General features: G+C 45.7%; 2 protein-coding genes across 3 annotated transcripts in view; both read left to right on the forward strand.

Moving 5' to 3' along the window:
- The first annotated feature begins 1,179 nt into the window (after positions 1–1,179).
- On the forward strand, positions 1,180–2,130 carry LOC135578248 (collagen alpha-1(III) chain-like). Its single transcript, XM_065049312.1, has one exon. The coding sequence runs from the start codon at positions 1,180–1,182 to the stop codon at positions 2,128–2,130; it is 951 nt and encodes a 316-aa protein (XP_064905384.1).
- The window catches only part of HUNK (hormonally up-regulated Neu-associated kinase), a 60,154-nt gene continuing 40,064 nt past the window's right edge, over positions 1,997–22,086 (forward strand). For both annotated transcript variants that reach the window (XM_065066349.1, XM_065066359.1), the window contains exons 1-2: positions 1,997–2,408; positions 21,566–21,858. In XM_065066349.1, coding sequence (XP_064922421.1) covers positions 2,145–2,408; positions 21,566–21,858 — 557 coding nt within the window. In that variant the 5' untranslated portion in view covers positions 1,997–2,144. The remainder of the gene's footprint in view (positions 2,409–21,565; positions 21,859–22,086) is intronic.

The following is a 22,086-nucleotide window of genomic DNA, read 5'->3' on the forward strand; positions in this document are numbered from 1 at the left end:
CCACCTCTTGCCTAAAGCCAGACCTAGGTATTTTTGAATCTGATTATCAGTCACCTGGGAAGCCTGGATTGACATGGAGGAGACTATGAATTGTTATCCATTACATTTGGCACCGTAGATCATAGAATAGTTTGGATTGGAAGGGACCTTCAAAACTCATCTATTCCAAACCCCTTCAATGAGCAGGGACATCTTCAGCCAGATCAGGTTGCTCCGAGCCCCATTCAGCCTGGCCTGGAATGTCTCCAGGGATGGGGCATCTACCACTTCTCTAGGCAACCTGTGTCAGTGTTTCACCTCCCTCATTGTTAAAAATTTCTTCTTCATGTCTAGCCTGTCATGATGTTGCTCAGCTCTGTCTTAAATTAGGAAGTTTTACCAAAGTTTTACCAAAGCAGTGATGTCAAGAAAGGTAGTGTGGAAGGACAACATCATCACTCGTGCCAGCCAAAATCCAATTAGAAATGCAGGCAGACAACTCCAGCAGAAGGGACCAGAGGGGTACAGGTGTCCCAGTGAAGTGATAGAAGTGGAGTTGAGATAGAAGCAAAGGCTAATGCACAGCAGAGTTGTGTACAATTGGTTTGACGTTTTTAAGGAGTAAAAGAAGAGGTTAAAAAGAGGTGGCAGAGTGTGCAGAGGAAGAGTTGTGCTAGCCAGCCCTCTAGGGGAAAAAACAGCTTCACATGGAGCGGCGGCGCGATTGCAGCAGAGCTCTAAACCAGTTTTTATCAGGTACAGCTGCATCTTTACAGGAGGTTTTGCTGACATAGCTTGCACCTCCTAGGGTGCGAGTGATTTCTTTTTTTCAAATTGTTAACTAACACACAGCCACGCAGTCAATACTTGAAAGTAGATTAAGCTTGAACATAAATAAGGGTCCTTGTTTACTTTCTTTGCTGATACCATCCCAAAGATAGGTTTTAGGCTAAAATCCTTAGGATCTCTGAGGCATTTCAATTAATTAACCGTTTCAATAGATCGTCCACAGCATGAGCTGAAGGTTGCTGGCATTACTGACCATCGGAAACTCAAGGCGCAGTAGCTCTACTGGCTCTGGCTCATCTCCCGTCCCTGCTCTCCCTCTCCGGGTGCCTCCTGTCTCCCAGCGCTGCCTCCAGCAAGGTGGAAGGGCAGTGAAAAATGGCAATATACCCGTTTCTTCTCCCTCTCCAGGCGATGGGGAAGATCGATAGGGAAATGGGTGTCCCCTGGACGCAGCCTGCGGAGGATGGGTGCCCAGGTCGCCTCCTCTCTCCCGCTCCACCGGGCCCCGGAGAACATCTGGGGAATGCAGACTGCGGGGGGAGACACTCAGCCAGGAACCCCGCTCTGCCAAACAGGAGGAGGACGGCCGGCAGAGGAGAGCCGAGCGCCGGGAGGGATAAGATGGAGAAGCGGGTGGTGAACGAGGCGGGGAGCGCAGCCCGCCGGCGCCGCCAGAGCAGCGGGCGGGCGGGGCGGTCACGATCGCGTCGCGGTAGCACGTTTCCCGGACACGGGAGTGAGAAGGACTCAGACGAGCTCGGGAAGGAAGGTGGTGAAGAGCAACACAAAAGATATTCGCTGGCAGCAATAAAACAAAGCTACACGCAGAGTCACGGCGCTGCCCAGCAGCCGGGACCCCTGGTTCAATTCCAGGGAGGGATGCGCTGCCACCCCCGATTTGGGATGCCGGGGGTGGAGGAGTGGAAGGAGGGGCCAGCCGAATTTGAACATACCCAGGCTGCCGGGTTTGGATCGCATCTGCTCCCGCCGCGTGCGAGCGGATTAAATTACCGCAAATTCAAACTGAATGAGCCCTTTCCCCCTCCCTCCACCGGTCCCTCCCTCCCCTGGTCCCCTCCTCCCCGCTCGGCGCGGCAACCTCACGCCCGCAGCCGCTGCCGGCGCGGGGCAGACCAGCGGCGGGCAGGAGGAGGAGGAGGAGAGGCGCCGGATCCAATGAGGGGCGGCAGCTCGGAGCACCGCACCGCCGGCTCGCCCCAGCCCCGGCCCCCCGCCAGCCCCGCTCCGCCCCCCGGCCCCTCCGCCCCAGCCTGGCCGGCGGCGCTCTCCCCCGAGCAACTTTCCTACCCGCCCGGTGACCGCCCCGCGGGCCGGGGGCAGCAGCATCGGCAGCAGCGGTAGCGGCAGGGTCGGGCATGCCGGCGGCGGCGGGCGACGGGCTCCTGAGCGAGCCGCCGGCGGTGGCGGGCAGCGGCGGCGGCGGCGGGGAGGCGCGGAAGGCGGCGGCGGGTGCGGAGGGCAGTTTCCTGGCCGCCTGGCTGAGCGCGGCGGCGCCGCGGGAGCGGCTCCGCGACTTCCAGCACACCAAGCGGGTCGGCAACTACCTGATCGGCAGGAAGCTGGGAGAGGGCTCCTTCGCCAAGGTCCGGGAGGGGCTGCATGTGCTCACCGGAGAGAAGGTACCGCGCCCGGACCGGGACGGCCGGCACCCCTCGGGTGGCTGCCGGCATCCCAGGAAGTGGGGAGGGGGCGGTGTGTGAGATGAGTGTGCTGGGTCTCTGCCGGCCGGGAGGATGAGCCCTCCGGCGGAGACTCACGCCGGGGGGCGCCGAGGCGGGGGAGCCGCGGGGGTCCCCTCGGCGCCCGGCTCCAACTTCCCCGCGGCACTGCCTCACGCTGCGGGCGTGAAAACGGCGCTTCCCCTTCGCATACCGAGTTTTCCCTGGCTGTAATTTTGTTTTTCTCTTGAAATACTTCTGTTGCCTTCAGCTGCCTTCTTTCTTTATTCTATTTGCTTCCTTTTTTTTTTTTTGGTCGGAAATGTGTTTTTAATGTTAATACTTGTATTGCTGAGGAGCAGTCACAGTGTGCAGCCCAGTTGCGACGTTTAATGTGTAGATACATACAGGTACTTCTTGGTCATCAAAGCCATAGGAGATGCTGCGTGTGTTTGGAGGAGGGTGTACAGTTCCGTGATTAGAAGTTGTTGGTATCACCGCATGGCAAAAGATGCGAGGTGCACTCTGGATTTCTTTTTTCCCCAGAGTGCTGGTAAGAAAAGTCTGTGGAGGGTCTCTGCTTTTTGTTTATCTGGAATCTTGCAGTTGAGGCTTTTACCCATCAATCAGGATATGTCACAATGCTATAAAGAGTTGTAGGGGCTTGGTTGGGTGGTAAACAGAGCAAGGACAAGCCTCTTAGGGCTCGCAGATGAAGAGTTGCTTGAGCTATATGTTCTATCAGCTCTGTTTTATCAGATCCTTAACAGAGGGCTACAAAAGGCAGGATGCCTTGTTGTTACTGAAAGCTCCTTGGACCAGTGGGGCTAAGTACAGTGTAATTTCCTCCATCTCTGGCATCACTGTAAATGTGCTGCTGTTACAATTGCACCTTGGTAGTTTGCATTCCTGCATTCTTGGATATTTGTATTTTCTTTTTTTCATTCCAGTAAATTTGTCACAGAGTGAAATTTAACATAGGGCTCTGAATTTCATCATGAGAAAAATGATAAGGTTAGTGATTATTATCATATCGGAATGCAAAAAGAAAAATTTTGCTCTCTTCTGTTACCAAGCATGTGCTTCTCCTTGGTAACAGATACATCCAATGATCCTCCAGTTGATAAAAGGCACATGCACATACACGCTCTTCCCACCTCCTCGTTTTTGGATTGCTACATTTATCTCAGTCTGCTAAGAGGGGAAAAAATAAAAAGATTCACCACACACCCCTCTGTCTCAGCTCCCAGGCCTGCTGCCTTTTTTTTTTTTCCCCCCCTCGATGTCTTGAATAACACACACTGTGACAAAGTGACAAGCAGAAACTCCAGGAGAATCACACTTCCTTCCTGCTGAGCCACTGTGCCCATCATTGTGGACAGGCACAATGATCTCTGAGCTCCGTCTGATCTGATCTTCTACCACGGGATCAAAGGAAGCACTTGCTGTCGACTTCAGTTGGTGAAAGATAAGATGCATAGTTTCAAATTGACTAATCAAAGGTCCATCTTCCCAGAAAATCTGCCTATTTAATTCCAGGTATTTATGGATAAGCAATTTGAGTTAATACATAAGAGACAAGAGCAATTAATGATTTGCTTAAGTTGAGGTCCTATCTCAGCAAGGTTCCTCCCTCTAACCAGAGGGGTGAATGCTTTCTGCCCCACGTGAGAATTTTGCCCTGCGCAGAGAGCTGATGGACACTCAGCTGAGCTTTCACGTGTCCTCCAGCCAAAGGCAGCTGAAACGTGCCCAAACTGGCTGCCTCACAGCTGCTGGCAGCTCTGCCTACATGGAGCCCAGCATGGGCGACTAAGCTCTGCCTGCGATATAAGGGAAAGAAGAACAACATCTGCTTACCCAGGCTCCTTTCTTTCAGAGTGCAAAACTGTGGTGAAGAGGAGGCTGAGGCTGGCAAGGGTAGGAATAGGATCGGGAGCAAAAGCATGAGGTGGAGTGGGGGTGGGGAGCCACCACAGGGGAGGAGGCTCTATGGGAATAGGACATTTTACATAAGAAATGGTTTATCTCCATGGCAAAGTGCTTCCAGAAGAGCACCCTGATACATAAAGGGCCAGATCCATTGATTATGCTATATTTGTGCCTTTAGAGAAATCTCAGTGAAAAGCGGACCAGGGTCTGGAGAGTTAGGTATGACAATGCCAGCATCTGAGCCCAGGTGACACCAATGGGGACAGACTTTTTAGCAGGGCCTGTTATGACAGGACAAGGGGTAATGGTTTTAAACTAGAGGAGGGGAGATTCAGGCTAGATGTGAGGAAGAAATTTTTTCCAATGAGGGTGGTGAAACAGTGGCCCAGGTTGCCCAGAGAGGTGGTAGATGCCCCATCCATGGAGACATTCAAGGTCAGGCTGGACGGGGCTCTGAGCAACCTGATCTAGTTGAAGATGTCCCTGCTCAGTGCAGGGGGTTGGACTAGATGAGCTTTGAAGGTCCCTTCCAACCCAAACTATTCTGTGATGCTCAGCACTGACCTCCTCCTCCAGACATCAAGTGGCCAAAGTAAGGCTGGAGTTAAGGGGTCTGAGACGTGGCATCAGTAGCTGCACGTGGCGCTTCCCTTCTGTCATCTCTCCCTACCCACCTCCACCCCTAAACTTGTGTTGGAGGAAAATCTCCCAAAAGTGACACCATGCTCCTCCAGAGGCTGGAAGAGAAGATCACTCTGATAGGGCCTGGTGCTGTCTCTCCTTCCATAGGGTGAGACAGAAATTGCCCATGTACAGTCTTCTGGTCTGTTCACTTGCAGAGGAGAAGTTTATCTGCAGGAGTGTATACTTAATGTGCTCACAAGTGGAGTTCAGCGAAGCAAAATGTGGAAACAAAGCCGTCTCTCGTGGACAGCTTGCTGGATCAGTGTATTTGCTGCATTTTTTTAAGCTGATGCTTTATGAGCCTGTTATTCCAAGATTAGTGCCTACATGTATTTTGAAAGAAAAAAAAAAACTGATTTTTGTCTGGTAAAGCCATTGTTGAACAAGGGTATTGCCTAAATTTCAATAAAATTGCCATAATAGTGTAAAGTAGGGGTTTTATTACTAATGTCTGGTAGCTATTCTGGCAGGATCTGGGCCATTATGGTCACCAAAATATCTCAACTTCAGCAAGGGAGGCCCAAACAGGTTTTGATTTGCAGCAGACCTTAGCAACTCTGGAAGAGTTAATGTGCATTATTGTTTCAGAAAATTGTATGTTTATAAATGAAATCTGTGGATTAGCGAGTCCCCAGCTAGGCTTGGATCCATCGCACTGACACAATGCATTGTACAGAATCAAGGCAATGTGGAGTGGATGCCAAAAATCTGCCATTACCTCACTCTGAAATTGCTAGGAGCTAAAGAGGTCTTCAAGAGAGCATGGGATGTTATATACTTTGGGCCAAATTCTAGTTAACTTTACCAGCTGCTTCGTGGACAGTTTGATGGATGATGCATTTTGAGTGACCTGTGTGGGATGCGAATCAGCAGCTCCTATAAAGCACCTAAGCACGAGAGGGTGAACTGAGGTGAGATTTTCAGACTTTCTCTATGAATGTCTTTAGCGTTGGACTTTAATTCAAATCTTTTACAGTATTTCTTGCGGTTTATGTTGCCATAATGGCAGGCATGCTACTATTTTCTGGGCTTGAAAAATGTTTGGTAGTGCCTGATGCAATTATGTGTATTTTAGCTGAGTGCAGGAGAATGTTGAACAGATTCTTCGTTCCATTGCTTTTGAATAACAATATCGCAGCCTATAATCTGACATTTTTGGGTAAAAGGCTGATTTGTCAGATCGGCTCAGGCAGTCTTTATTGCTAATCTTAAGGAAACACAGTTCCTCTATGAAGAGCAAGCCAATTTAGCTTTAAATTGCGGCTCTGAAACCCCGCTGAGTTAGCTGTATTCAGCTAACTTTGGGAGCCTGTGCACAATATATTCTGGGATTGTTTCGAGCCTTCTGCTTGGGGCTCAGAAGGGTCAACCACTGGGTGATGGGAATCGGGCAAAGGCAGATATTGCAAGATAATGATTTTGTTGCATTTTTAGATAGCTGAGATTATGTTGCCATGTGGTGGAGGTCGTATGAGGCTCTGTTAGTGGACTGAATAGATGGTGTTACCCGCTGTGGACCCTGGTGAAATGTCCAAATAACTCCATAGAGTGTTGCAGTGACAATGTAAGGACAATACATTGAGCCAAAGTTCTTACAAACTTAAACCGAGATTACATTTAACTACTTTGAAGTGTAATCTTTAGCACTACAAAAAAGAGTCATGGAAGCAAATTGAATCATTTGACTTCTCATTCACCAAAAGATTTGTTTGTCGTTTTCTTTAGCACTATTGTTAAGCTCAGGAAAGGAACATTTTTAGGTACAGTTAGTCAAGGGCCTTTCTGCAACAGTGGGAAGCAGCGTCTAAAAATACAATTTACCAGTTTCTTCTATGGAGCCAAAGCAATTAATATTAACAGTGGCCTTTTCACAAAACAGTTTTGTGTTCAGAATGTGTTTCAGTATTAAAGAGGCAAAAAAACCCCAACAACAGAACAGAAGAGGTGCATTTGAGCATCCTAGAAGTGCTGGGGTAGGTAGGTGGGCAGAGCAACCTCCCTGCAGGGAGCTGGAAATGCCTCTTTTGGCCCCGGTAGGCTCTGCTCGGAGGAGGGAGGCGTTTCCAAAGGGCACCTGCTAGCGGCACGTTGCACTGCCTGCGTTGTGCAAAATTATACACTGGCATAGCAGGAGCGTTTCTGTGTGAGCTTCCTGCCCTGCTTTTGCCTCCTGATGCTCTTTTCAATGGGCTCGGTGGGAGCGGTGCGGCTCCCAGCGTTTTCAATAGGTGTGGAGCAGCTGGGGCTGGAGCTGCTGCCAGGGAGCCCAGGGGAGGTGGAGAGGTGGTCAGGAAGGTTATGTGCCTGCTTTACATCAGCCAAGCCTCCTAAAATGCTTCCCGTGACCAGGCACAGGCTGTCTGTTTAAGCAGTGTTTATGTACGTGAGGCTATAGAGAAGTCCATATGTGGCGGTGTTGGTCCCTGGCCCTGCACACCCCCATTCCCATTGCAAGCCCCCTGCCGCTGCAGACGCCTCCATCCCCTTCCTGTCACGGGCTTTGTTACCCAAAGCAAAGGTTAGAGCTACTTGTTTTGCACAGTTTCTGTCTTGTAGCCACAGTTTAAGAGAATATAGGCAAATGGACACTGAGAAAAACGGAAACAAGTGGTGCCAGTAGACAAGAGCAGCTGTTACAATGCTATGTATCCTTTCTCATGTCATGGTGTTAATTTTGCCTTGACTAAATTCACCGTTTTCCTGTGTCTTCCACCGTAGTCCTCAGGGAATGGAGACTTGATGGCCAAAGGCCTTTTGGTGTGTTGGCAGGTGAGATCTTGCCGTGTTAATGCCCTTGGTAACCAATCATGCCTTTCCCAGCGGCATTGCCGCTCTTCATCTGGGAAACCAAGGCTGGTGGGGGCTTCCCATTGAGGGTGTCTGCACCAGGACTTGGCTTTGTCAGTCTTGTCCATATCTCAAAATCCAGAGTTGCCCAAGTGGTAGTACTGACTTAAAAGCTGCGAAATTTGGTGTATGCTCGTATGTAGTCCTATGACTTTACCTCTATCTGATTTCTGAGCTTTGCAGGCTGTGAGTGTGTGTGTGGGGTCACTTTCACTTACAAACCTTCTTGCCAACGAAATGGGCTGGGAAGTTACTTCATTGCAACAGAAGTTGAGTTTCTAAGGTGGTTGCTGGTCTTTCATTTGAACCCTTTCCTTCCCCCCCCCTCCCCCCAAATATTGTGAGGTTGCAGGTGAAACTGTGAAACGTGGAATGTCTTCATTGCTTTCAGTGGCTCAGAGGGTAAAACCACAGGATTTTAATTTTAAATTTTATCTGTTATTTTATATTCTTCCTCCAGTGACACTTGTATATGAGTTTCCTAGATGCATTTGTTCCCTCACGCTAAGTATTTAATTAGTACTTCTCTTTTTACCCGTTTCTCTACATATTTTCAAATTTTATCGCTATAAAAAACCCCCTTGTTTTGAAAAGTGCTTACTACAAATCTGCATGGTGGCTTTCTCCCAGCATGCTTTTCACTTTTATTAACAGCTGCCAACTGTTGCACCTGGATGATATGCCACTCTTAATTATATGCACCGAGGGAATAAAATGAGGGTGTTTCTGGAGCCTGAATTTTGACATTTCCTTGCTTCTAAGTGTTTGCTTTCACAGCTTTGACACTCTTCTTTTCACAGAGGTTTGTGTGTGTGTGCAGATGCATAATTTTTATTGAAGCTGCTAAGCATATGCTTTTGTTAACATACGATACTTCAGAAAATGATTTGAAGGACAGTGTCGTGGTTGCAATTGCATTAGCAATGATTTGGCTGGAAGCAGGACCAGAAGGTTGGTTGCTGTGTCAGTACAGTGTTCTCCCATACGTTATATGAAGCGTGCAAGGACTTGAGCACAAGGCAGAATAAACACCAAACTGCTGATGTGCACCTACCTGCTCAGTTTGCTATATGATCACCTGTTAACAGTTTGTTCATCTGGAGAATGACTGGTTGCATCAGGCACTTGTTATAAAGCCACACTCTTCCCTCCAACCCTTTTCTCTCTTGCATACTTGGCGTAAGTGGGAATGGGCTTTAATAGACAAGAAAGCCTGTTCATTAGTGCAGTCTGTCTTCCAGGAAGATTGCTTTAATATTTTTCAGCTGTAGCTTGCAACTTGTTCTGCAATGAGATGAATTGATGCACATGTGGCAGTTGCTTATCCTCTTGAGATAATCTGCTTTAAAGTTTACATTCAGCAGTTTTAAGAACGTCACTAACAGTGCATGTCAGCAATGTGCTGCTTTTCATATAGACTGATATAGTTTTAGTGGCATATGCAGGATTGAGGGAAGCCAAGTGTTTATGCTGAATTGATACCAGGTGTAGTTCTTATGCGGTGCTCACATCTGGATCCTTATATTTGTTCTTGCAAGTTTTATATTTTTAACGTATTTAATGATACGTAAAGCTGTATGCCTGTTTTTGTAGGCGTGTGTTACCTATAAATGTCTTGGTAATTAAACTATGTCTTGTTCCTACATCTTGCAGTTTGCCATGTCTCCTTTTCTGCCAATGAGGTGGAGAATGCTACCGTAGCTTCATGCTTTTCGGTGGACATAACACATTAGACATCTTTGCCCATCCGCCCTTGTGAGTTATTTGTTAGCCTGCACTTAGGAAAATGGATGTTATTAGTGAGCAGCACTGATTTGTCACAAGGATATAACCCCAGAAGAAAAGCAGTCGTGAGATGGTGTGGTAAACCTTCTGGCAACTGAATCGTGATAGTCTGCCTAAACCCAGAGCTGTTGTGTTGTATGAACAATAGAAAAATGAGCTGAGAGTTTACATGCTGACTATGGTACTCTTTAAGGTTATGGAGAAGCATCTAAAACTGTCCCAAGCCAATGATTAGGTAGATACCAGCCAGAAGAAGAGTTAGGTGGATTGCAGTGTTGGTGCTCACCTAGCAGCCTGGGATACAACCAAACCGAAGCAAACTAGTACTGGCTAGATTCAGACCATCTCAAGTACTTTTCTGCTTGGCATCTAGCCACACTTTGCATAATTTCAACTCCAGATTGGTTTAGCTGTTATTTTCAGATAAGCTAAAGAGCAGAAAACTCAAACCTCTCAATTCTGCTGTGCTTCCCTGATGGGTTTCTGTTGGCCAATCTTGAGGGTATGAACTTAGGGGTGCCAGTGTTCTTGGTGGGCTAATGGAAGTCATGCTGATGAAGAAAACCAGGTAGATTTTTCTAGTAAGCCTTACAGGAGTAAAAGAGAGGCCACCATAACAAGCATGGCTGTGGGGCCCACGCCAGGGTGGAGGTACCTGTTTCTAAGCTGATAAACTGAATCCCTGCAAAACCTGTCTGTTGATCTGCATTTAGGATCGGTGCTTGCAGGGAGCAGGATCAAACCTCATCCTCACAGAAAGAGTCTAGGAGGAGTTACCATGGCCTCCCAAGGAGACCACCTGCAAAAACAGAACAGAGAACTGGTGTTGCCCTGACCAAAGTTTCCTTTTCTGTCAGTGCTTTGCTCCACTATGGCACTGCTGAGCTTTAGGTCCAGTACCTTTAATGCTAAGTCCAACAGGGCTCTTCTCATTTGCAGTGCAAGATTAGTGCTACTAGTGCTATGAAAAAAATCATTGCAACAAAGAGAACTAAAAAAAGATAAGTTATATATAATGAAGTTCCTTTGCTCTCTGCCTGTTGTGGAAGATTGTCATGGAAACATTTTTTTTTTTACAGAGAATAAATTTATTTTCTGTGAATAATGTCCACAGAGCTAAGGGAGAGGACATATTATTTACATATAAGAAACTTTATAGGAGACACCCTTCTCTTGACTCTCAACAGTTGTAAATGTTTTATTGACTGTGTTTTAAATCACTACAAAGGAGAGGGTATTACCTGGGCCTGAAAAGCAGTGGCTCTCGGGTTTTTGTTGTTGTTTTCCTTTGTTGGTTTATGAGTTTTTTGTTTGCTTTTTGTTTGTTGGTTTTTTTACTCCTTAAAGCCATACAGCTGTATTGGTATTAAAGCACTTTAAATCAGGGACACTTAGTCTTTCCTAAGTCTGGTTCTGCATTTGATCACTAAAATGTGAAACGGGGACTATTTAATAGGAAACACATTATGAATCCGAGATCAGGAAAATGGGAAGCGGCATGAGCTGCTGGGTTTCTCCCATAGGGATCAGTGTTGGAGGAATGTCCTTTGGTCTCGCTCCTCTGCTTTTGCTTCCCCACGCGTAACCTGAGATCTTCATCCCTCTCACTGTGACAGAAGACATTTTCAGCATTCGGAAGGCAAGTTATGGTTTATCAGAAACAGCTAGATGGGATATGGTTTGTTTGCGACCAAGGCATCCACCGTTCTTCAGCTCTGGTGGCTGCTTCTTGCCCTTACAGCTCACCAGGGCCATGTTGGGAGTGGAGAAGACCTCTGTTTTCCAGCACTTCTCACGCCAACCTTCTCTGTGAGGGGTTGTGAGCAGCCGTCAACTTCCATTGATGTGAAGTAAGGACCTTGCTGCTCTCCATCTGCTGCAGTGACTACACGTTAGGATCCCCACGCCCCTGTGTGACAGGCCCTGAAAAGTGTCTGTCACATTAGCTGGTCGTACCTTGAGCTCAAAGAGTTTTCACATTAAGTACTGGGCGGTATTTCAGCATGTCAGTCTTGCCTTATGAACAGCCCCTTTCTGAAAAACAGCTCATATTTGGAAAGTGATAGCTGATGAATATTTCACATGCAAATGGAAAGGTAAACACACTTTCTCCTTGCAGGGGATGTCTCTGGCCTGGAGGCTGGTTTTGACAAGCTTGTAAGGATTTCTTTTGGAACCTCTTTAGTGCATCCTCACGTATCTCTGTATCTGGCTTTCTGCCGCCACTGCTTCCATCAGTCTCTGTGTAATCTCTCTTGACTTGTGTAGATAAGTTTAGAGGCCAGGGAGGTAAAAATATGCTCCTGTCCCTCAGGAGATGCAGTTATGGCTGCCCTCTTAGTTGGCCAGGAGAGTGCTGGAAGGTCACTGAAATTGGTTTCTTTCTGCCAGAGACAAAGGTAAGATAGATCCCCTCCATGACCCACTCAGGATGAGCCATGGGTTCCTTCCTGTGGATGGGGCTGTGCTGTAGCTGCACAGGTTCGTGCTTCTCAGGCTGCTGGTCTGTGCTCTGCCCCTGTGGCATCCACGCGATGTAAAAATTCTGCTGCTTGGGACACACAGCACCAAGGGAAAATGTGATTCATGGGTGTTTCTGTTCAGAGCAGCTGGGTAGGGCCAGAATTATGGCATCTTCCTTGCCTCAAAACCATCTCCTGCTGGTCCCTGTGCTCTGAAGGTCTGGCCATTTCAGGTGGCAGAGACACTAGCAGATAAGAATATGTCTTTCTTTCAGTTGCTTGAAAAGGGAGTGAAACAGAAGATGAGAGTGAGGGCACAGCTGGCTTTATGGAAGCAGCAGTGTAGAAGCGTGTCCAGGAGAGGATTACAATAGTTGCCCATGAAGTATGGTGTGAAGTTACCCATAAATATGATGTGAAGTAAAAAGCACATTGAAGAGAAATCTGGCCAAGAACAGCTTTCCTCCAGTGAAGCTGAGCTGCTCTGTGGAAATGGACCACATCAGACAAGGCATTAGTCATGTGTTAAATCAGCAATTGGCTCCGCTTCGTTTCCTTCCTTCCTGACTGAAGTAAGAGGGAAAGGAAGGAAGAGCTGTGGAAATACAGAGGATGCCATACCATGTGGAAGGGCACTAAGGCAGAGTGTGAGGAAGCCCTGAGGAGTCTGTGCACACAGTCTTGCAATTCTGACAGTCTTAAAACCTTTGTGTGGTCTGTCTTTGCTCTTAGAGTAGCGGGAGCAACTCCATAGTGTGTCCTTACAAACACCAGTGCCTCGACACATTAAAACTCTGTCTCCTTGTGGAAACACTAATTTGACTGTGCTGATACAGTAGGCAGCAGATTCGTGGGTGAGCTGGGCTGTCTGCAGCAGCATCAATATTTGCATGACTCTCTGTGACACTTTGTCTTCTGTGCTGAGGAGCTCCATAAAGGATGTCAGAGAGAGCCTGTAAAATTTACATCCCTTGATGTGACTGCTGATGTCTCCCAGAGTGTCTTGCCAAGGTCAAACCCCACCGTTCTGTGTCATGTCTTGTCCCCCCACTGTCTGCCAGGACCAGAGACCCTTCGCATGTGTACACAGGCACTGAAGCCCAAAGGGATCACAGCAATCATAAGGCCTGACTTCCTATAGAAGATGAGCCCTGGTATTCTCTTCAGGAGTATCTGTATCAATGTTGTGTTGATCTATTGCCTACTTTTCAGAGAGGGGGGGGAAATTCAAGACCTACGTTCATCTCAGTAAGATAAGATGTTTCTATCATTACTTCACCACACCTAAAAAACATGTATCATGGTTATAGCCTGAGTTTGCCCAATCTACCTTTTGCAAAGTTAATTTTTATTTGGCTAGATTAGAGATCTTTCGGTTATCAGAGATCTTTTCCTCATGTAGGTACTTGCAGAAAATGATCAAGTTAGTACTTAACATTCTCCTAATTAAGTATTTTGAGCTTCAGTCAGTTACTACGATAAACAGTTCTTGGACCTCAAACTGTTCCTGAAGTTTTGTTCAGAACTCATTCCATATTTTTAACATTATTTTTTAATTCCTGGCACCAAAACTGGATACAGTAAACTAATAATAGTTCCCAGTGCCTTGGACAGGTGTAATTAATACCTTTTCTTACTTTAACAAATACATCCTGCTTATGCTTTTAGGGATTATGTTTAAGTTGGCTGTGGCATCAAGAGAGCTTATGTTCATTTGCTTATCTAAAGTACTCCTGAATCCTTTTCTGCATTGCTGGATACTGTTGTCTTTGGGTTGTAGGTAAGTTAAGATTTTTAGATTTTTTCATATTTTTTTTTATCCCCTAACAATTTAATTCCGTCTTTTCAAGCCACCTTGAATCTGAAGTATACGAGTGAGTTTACTCAGAACTACTTTCTTATTTAAAAGAGTTCACATTCCTTCAGGCACTGAAGCTTTCCTGACTCTGTCTAGCCTGCTAACAGAGAGTGGCCTCCTGCCTACTCATCTATCCTGTACTTGTCTACGGCAACTGGTTTTATGTATTACTAAGCTCAAAACTCTTGGCTTACACTGTCAGAGACTCAGAAAAAAAGAGAATACTTTAGCAGAAGTGCCTCCTCTCTACCTTTTTTCGTTGTTGATTTCACTTATGTCAGGGCAAATCCAAAAGAAAAACTATATATTCAGCTGTCTTACAAAGAGCAGATACAAAAACTATCAGACTGAACATTGCCACTCCAATGTGAAGCAAAGAGATGGTACTTCTTCTTTTAACGTAAAACCTCAATGCATCTCTAATTGCATAGCTACTGAGCAGCCTTTTCACAGTGCATGTATGTGCACATGCATGCGCATGTTTAAGTCAGCCTCTGTGCCCCCTATTCCATTTGTTGCGAGCATACAAGGTAAATATAAAAGGTATCAGATGGCCATCACTGAGTGGTAGTTCTTTTCTCTCCTTGATGAGTAGGACAGGTGTTATTCTTGTGGAGGAGTCTGCCTTTGCACATTGCTGCGGGTTTGGAGGATTACAGTATCACAGTATCACAGTATGTTTGGGATTGGAAGGGACCTCAAAAGATCATCTAGTCCAATCCCCCTGCTGGAGCAGGAACACCTAGGTGGGGTCGCACAGGAACATGTCCAGGCGGGTTTTGAATGTCTCCAGAGAAGGAGACTCCACAACCTCCCTGGGCAGCCTGTTGCAGTGCTCTGTCACCCTTACTGAGAAGAAGTTTTTTCTCAAATTTAAGTGGAACCCCTTGTGTTCCAGCTTGAACCCATTACCCCTTGTCCTATCATTGTTTGCCACCAAGAAGAACCTGGCTCCATCCTCGTGGCACTCACCCTTTATATATTTATAAGCATTAATAAGGTCACCCCTCAGTCTCCTCTTCTCCAAACTAAAGAGACCCAGCTCCCTCAGCCTTTCTTCATAAGGGAGGTGCTCCACTCCCTTAATCATCTTTGTTGCCCTACACTGGACCCTCTCCAGCAGTTCCCTGTCCTTCTGGAACTGAGGGGCCCTTCTTGAACTGAGGATTGCTGGCTTCCTTGAAGTAAATGGCTAAACTGTAAGAAGGGTTAGCAAGTGGTTACCTTCTTGTGATACTTTCAGAAGTACTCTGTGGTTTTCTTTGAAAGCTGTTCCTGAAAGGTGAATAGGATGCTTACATTTGTTAGAGAACTGGGAATCCAAGCAGGATAGCCAAAGGGAGTCCCACCAAAAATGCTGACCTGGAAGCCTCTTCAGGCTTTCTCTGAATTGGGTGGTTATTGGCTACAAGATAATTTGGCAAATGCCTAACATCAAGGATCTTACCTTTCTTAACAGTTTCATTGTGTTTAGTCCCATGGTGAAAGTTAAGTTTGTTTTACTGTGATGGTGTCTTGATTCATCCATGTCTGATGGACCTAACAGAAGAGCTGTGATTTCTCTCTGTCCTGAGTGGGACATGTGTGGTTCTTTCTGAAGGCATACAGTTTATTGTTTTTTGATGTGCATTTGCTTGGGTGATCCTTTTTTAATGCTCATTTCTTAAAATATTCGAACTTGCTATATAAAAAAATATTTCTTTGCTCTACTGTAAAAATTTGCAAAGCTGTAACAGCTAAAGGAAAGAATAAATGCTACCCAGTGAATGAAGCTGGCGTTTTCTAATCCTTGGATTCAGTGGTGAAAAGCTGGTTGGTTGCCCAAACTGAGATACCTTTGAAGGGATTGCTTTCAGAACTGTGCTGACAACTCTGCAGGCTTCAAAGTTAGGTCTGTTTAATATGATTTGAATTGGCCACCCGAAATCACCAGCCAGTTTTGAAAACTAAGCTCAGATTTTTGTGGTGAGAACAGTGGTAAATACAAAGCAAGCTAGAAGTGATGCCAGACACTGAAAAGAAGAAAAGAAAATGAATTCATTGAATAAGTCATCCTGGGCACTTAAAAAAGAGCTAGAGATGGACTTGCACTAACGATGGCTATAAACTGCATACTTGGTCTGGCTCTTCATCTCATTCTCCTGGCTAGGCTTAAACCAGACAGCAAAGTTAGGTGCAGAAATCCAAGTCTCAGGCTTTTCCACTGACATCCCCAGAGCTGCACCTTGTAGCCTGCAGCTCTGGACTTCATCTGAATGGTCAGGGTGCACCAGGCTTCCCATGGCCCAGGACAGTGCTGGGAGTCAGCACTGCTGCCTGGCTTGGCGTCATCTCCAGCAGGTCTGCCAGAAGTAGACTCTGGCAAAAACAAAAAGAGGAGGAGAACTAAAAAGGCAGGGGGGTTGTCCTTCCAATAGTTGAATGATCCCTTCAGTAATTGAAGTGACTTCTCTTGTGCTATGTTGTTCTCCTGGCCAAATCCCACAGTGCTTGCTGGATTCTTATTCAATCCAGTTTCCTCTCAATTCAGCTGGAGCTCCCTTTGGCAGAGCTCTGCTGGAGCTGCCTTCCTCTTATTTAAAGTTAGGAAAGAATTTGCAGAAGGAAACAATTCAGGTGGTTGGGTAAGTGGAGAAAACTCTTAAAAAGTCCTCAAAATGTCATACCCTGATTTTGCAAGGTCACGTGCAGTCTTCTGTTCTCTGTAAAGTTAAACATGTTATGACATTATTTGCCAGGCAGGGCCATTGCTATAAAGTTATTCTTCCAGATGTTATTGCAAGCATCTGATGTATTGTTCAAAACATTTTAACTTCGCCTTGGCGAACAGGCCATTGCAAAAACCCATTTTCTGGCAATCAGGAGGGCTTGCTGCCATTGAGGTGTTTCCTTCTGCCAAGAGACAGCCAGTGCAAAGACATCCAGATCTGGTGAGCAAGAAACCCGAAGCTGAACTCGGACCTGAGTTCCCTGAGTGCTAACATATCGTGTGACTGAAGTCGCTGCTGGACGTGTGGTTATTACGTGGTTTTTATTCAGGTGGAATCTGAACTGGTTGAAGCTTGAGATTCACTAGAGAAAGCTAGGTAGAGGGAGACCTGCTGTGGGCTCAGCCTGCTGTCGGAGCACAGATCTGGGAAGCTGCCCACCATGAAATGTGCCTCTTGCATGGGCACATGGATGCTACGCTGGGGCATCCTTAGGATGTGTGTGAGCCACTTGCCATGCTTTGTTGCAATTTCATACGTTGAGGCATGACTGTTTACAAGGAGGATGCAAATGTATTTTCTCTGGATGCAGCAGTGATCTAGCAACTGAAGTCCTGGCTCCCAGACTTCTCCAGGCAACGTTTGGTCCTTTAAACTGTCTTCTTGCTTTTTCTCAGGGCCTTGCTGTGACTGCTTTTGTGCAGTTTGGTGCCAGTCAGCTCCACCCCTACGCCTCTCTCTCTTGCAGATTCACAAACCCTCCTAAGACACCAGCTGGCAAAAATCCTCCGCCTGTGTGTGTCAAATGTGTGCCTTTGTTTGGGTGATGACACGTGCCTGTATTTGCTGATGGTGTTTTAGCTGCTTGGTTCAGTAACCAATGTCACTGTCTCCTCCAAGGATCTGGGAAGAAGAGGGGTGCTTGTGCTTCCCCCTCACCTCTGCTTCAGTGTGCTTTAGCCCAACCTGAACTATTTTAGTGCAACGATCAAGAAAAGCAGCGATTGCTCATATGATGTGTCACACCATAAACTTCAGGAAAGTAATTCATTCCAACAGTATAATTCTAGGACTCAGGAACCAAAAATATGTCCTATTACTCATCTTTGTATCTCATAACACAGAATAACCTAAACCATTCATTTATTTACACAGCAAAGGTTTAGCCAAAAGCAAAGTGTTGAATGTCAAGAGCCACTGTCGCAACATATTCACAGAGTAATTACTTGTTTTATCATTTATTTTTTTATTTCTGTGCCAATATAGGCCAAGAATGCAAGTCAGGAGATAAGCATGATGCAGAGACAAAGAGCCTGTGCTTGAAACTTGGGAGAGGAAGACTAAATAACTGGCATGTCTTGGGCAGGCTGTGAAAGCTCAAATGTGTTTATTTTATGGTTATCTAACATCTAGTGTTTTCTCCGCTGAATGCATTTTCCTTCTGAAGGAATAGAAACTTTCAGGTGTATGCATACATAGAGCCTTTCCCAGCTTCATTGACCTCTTCTGCACTCTCTCCAGCACCTCAGTGTCTTTCCTGTAGTGAGGGGCCCGAAACTGAACACAGTGTTCAAGGTGCAGCCTCACCAGCACTGAGTACAAGGAGGTAGATAGATAGATACAGAGGGGTTTCTTTAAAGACCCTGGCTCTTCAATAGTTCCTGAGATGGAGAGTGGGTGGGCATCTCTCTGTGATCTTTCCGGGGTGCCCTGTGCTGCAGGACAGACCTGGGAGAGGATGCAAAGTCCCATGCGCATCTGTCCCAGGAGCAAGCAATATCACATGAAGCTGGTTTCCTACCTGCTGTGGGACGTGCAAGTCTGTCCTAGCCTTGCCTATTCTTTCACTCTTCTCTTTTCCCCTATGTAAGGCTGTTGCCAAAACAAAACTGTTGTTTCCACTTTTGTCAGCTCTGTCAGCTGTGCTGGTGGATCTCTCCAGACCTGATGCAAGAGGCCTTGAAGGGAGCAAGGTAGCTTGGAGTCAGGGGTGGCTCTGAAAGCAGCTTCACTTGTCTTGTGGGATAGGTAGGATACCTGACCAAGTATCTGTCAAAATCAAGGAAAAAATTTGTCTCTAAGGCACAGAAAGCTAATTCTTTGTGATAGTAAAAAAGTCATCAGGTAGTCACATAGTTGGCTCTGTCTTTTTGGTTCAGTTGACTGCCCCATCTCCACAGCTGTGCTCAGCCTGGGCAGCAGATGTGTACATGTGTAGTAAAGTGCTTTTTTTGGTCAATGAATTGGGGATGACTTATAAATATGGGTAACAGATTACTGCACCATACTGTTAATACTCCATGTTTTGTATCCTGCAGCTGTGGAAAGTATCAGCTTTTTTTCTTTTGGTTTTTTGAAAAATTCTTTGCAGAGATTGTATGGTGCTGCCAGCAAACAATCTGGCATCTCATGTTTCTGTAACCCATGAATTTGTTTGTCCTCACCAGAATGACTTCTGTGGTTTTCTGCCTAAATAATCCATGCAAGCCTATATGTTCTCAGTTCTACCTTATTATATAGAAGAACATACTAATTTAAGACTGTTTCCTTGGTGAATCACCTGGGGCTTTCAAAAATGGTGAAGTTAAGCTCCAATTTACCTGTTGTTTTATCTTATGACTAAATGATCTTTCTTTAATGTGACTAGTCAGGAATGCAGCTTCCAGGCATTTATGGTCTGATGCTGCTCAGGGCTTCACCCAGGTGGCTGTCTTGTGTGTGGTGTTCAGCCTTATCTCTTTATCAAGGGTATTTAATCAGAATGATCTTTTAGCAGCAGAAATATATCCAGTTAATAACATGCCCAGTGATACTGACTTCTGGCTCTTAGCACAGACTATGAAGCCCTAACTCCTGTGGTTTTATTCTTCGGTTCCTCTGCTGATGAAACTTGACTTTGATTCCAGGGCATTCATGTCAAAGGGTATGGATCTATTTTTGTTATTGTATTTCCAGACCATATTTTTTGTGGTTTTTGTTCTCTAAAGGAAAACAAAAATATTCGCTAATTTAACCTTTGCTTGCAGAAAAAAATATAGGTAAGGCTAGTCAGACTGAGAGCTGTTGTGTGCTTGGCACTTTCTCAAGCCAGGAAGGCAGCCAGAAACATTCTGGCTAAGTTTGTCTCCCTGTTGCCGAAGCCCACCAGCACGCAGTGCTGTGGATTGTCACGGTAGGGTTCGCCATAGTTGCAAGTGAGTTTGCTGTGAGTAGCTAATTCATCAGCCATGAGGGGGATGATGTACGAGCTGGAGGTGGAGGGAAGCCTCTTGGGCTTGTTCTGTTGTCTGAGTGTTAAGGCTGGGGTAAATAAAACTCTGAGGTTTTCCCCATGTTTGTTATTTCTTCTCGTTGTATGAGTAAGGTAATGTGGGAGTTCCTCCAAGGCCAAATCAAGGCAGACAGCAACGATGTGGGTGCAGCATCTTTGTGCCTCTGTCTGGGGGGGGCAGATGTGGCATTTTCTGTGGTTTTGTTGGGACTGTACCCATGCAAAGAAGACTCATTCACATCATGTAATATTCAGCATCAGGCAGGAATGCCAAGCACCACTTTTCCCCCGCTCTAATCCTGACAAACAAGCAGCTGTCACTTGGATAACGATGGGGGAGCTGTGGGGTCTGGGTGTGTGTGGTGAAGAACTCCCTTTGTTGCAGAGCTCTGAGGAAATGAGGAGCCCGGGAGGAGGATTTCATGGAGCCTTTTGTTGCTCAGCCTGGCACAAGCTGTTAAATCTTTGTCTGGGGCACCCAATCTGTCTGCCGCACCCAATCTAAATAAGAAATCTCAATAAATGTCTATAAATTTCAGGCAGAAAAAGGCAGGTACTTTTATCGTATCTTATATGTATATTATACTCCTATTCATAAATGTAGGAGTAGTTATATTTATCCAGTCCTAAAATTACTTTCGTCCCTTTGAACGCAACCGTGATGCTGATGTGACCCCCGGTAAAAATGAGTTTGACGCCCCTGATTTAGTCAATCCATTAAAACAATAATAGGAACCAGACTTTTTAAGTGTAGAACAGAGTGATATTGCAGCCAGTCCCATCCTTTTGTTCTCATGTGGCATTCTGCAAGAACAAGGAGACAGAAAGCACTTGGATAGGCACTAGCATGTGCTGTGTTGTAGATTGTGGTACAGAGTTCCCTTAGTTTTATTATGCACTTTCATGACGGGCTTCATTTGACTTGGACAGCTGTGAGCAGGTGTGCCACTGAGAACTCGCATTAAAGAAAGAAAGTTTAGCCTTTGTGGGTTTTGCGGAGTTGCTCAGTTCTAGACGTCACAAGGAGATCATCTTTCATGTAGATTTTAAAAGAGAAAAAAGAAATGTGCCAGGAGAGTGGTACAAAAATTATTTTGTTTTTCATAGTATGTTTTTATTCTGTTTAATCATGCAAAACTAACACTTGGCTGTATTTTAAGAAACTTGTCATGGAAGCATATAATCTCAAGTCGTATATCCAACACTAGGAAAAGCCAAAAATTACGCTTAAAACTTGTAAACACCAGCTTGAAGACTTTCTGGAAAAATAGATTCCCAGTATGAAGTGTGCTCTTTGGGTATGGTTAATGTGTTTGTCTCCACTCCTTTGTTACCTGTTTCCTTGCAATAACTTTTGTCTGTCATCATACAAGAGAATAAAGAGATAAATTGTCAGTGATTCTGGAAAAATGCTATCTCACTGACCTGGGCCGTTGTGCCTGAAACCATGGTGTATCTGTTGAGACTGACATATTTTTGATTCTTTTTTTAAAATGTTATTTATACAAGGTTAGAGAAATAAATCATCAGTGTGACAGCTAACAATCCCCTCTCCTCTGGTTTTTTATTAGGTGGCAGTGAAAGTAATTGACAAGAAAAGAGCCAAAAAGGACACTTATGTCACCAAGAATCTGCGACGGGAAGGGCAGATCCAGCAAATGATCCGCCACCCAAATATTGCTCAGCTGCTGGATATACTCGAAACTGAAAACAGCTACTACCTTGTCATGGAGCTGTGCCCTGGTGGCAACTTGATGCATAAGATCTATGAGAAAAAAAGGCTTGAGGAACACGAAGCGCGCAAATATATCCGGCAGCTTATCCTGGCAGTTGAACATCTTCACCGGGCAGGAGTAGTTCACAGGTAATCTTAAAAACCCTCTCTGGGTAAAGTTTATCTCATAGCCTCTAAGTGGTATGTTGGCATTTATTTGTATGTTAAGGAGTGTTCCTTATTAAAACATGTTCTCGACAGCTTTTTCGGCTAATCTTCATCATGTTGTTTAGGTGCTCGTGTTGTAGATGTCAGAAGGTCAGAAAGCTCCAGGTGAGCTCACAGGAGCTGTGCTGACTCCATGTTCTTAAAGATAAG

This window comes from Columba livia, chromosome 1 (genome assembly GCF_036013475.1).
Source record: "Columba livia isolate bColLiv1 breed racing homer chromosome 1, bColLiv1.pat.W.v2, whole genome shotgun sequence".
Classification (NCBI taxonomy): domain Eukaryota; kingdom Metazoa; phylum Chordata; class Aves; order Columbiformes; family Columbidae; genus Columba; species Columba livia.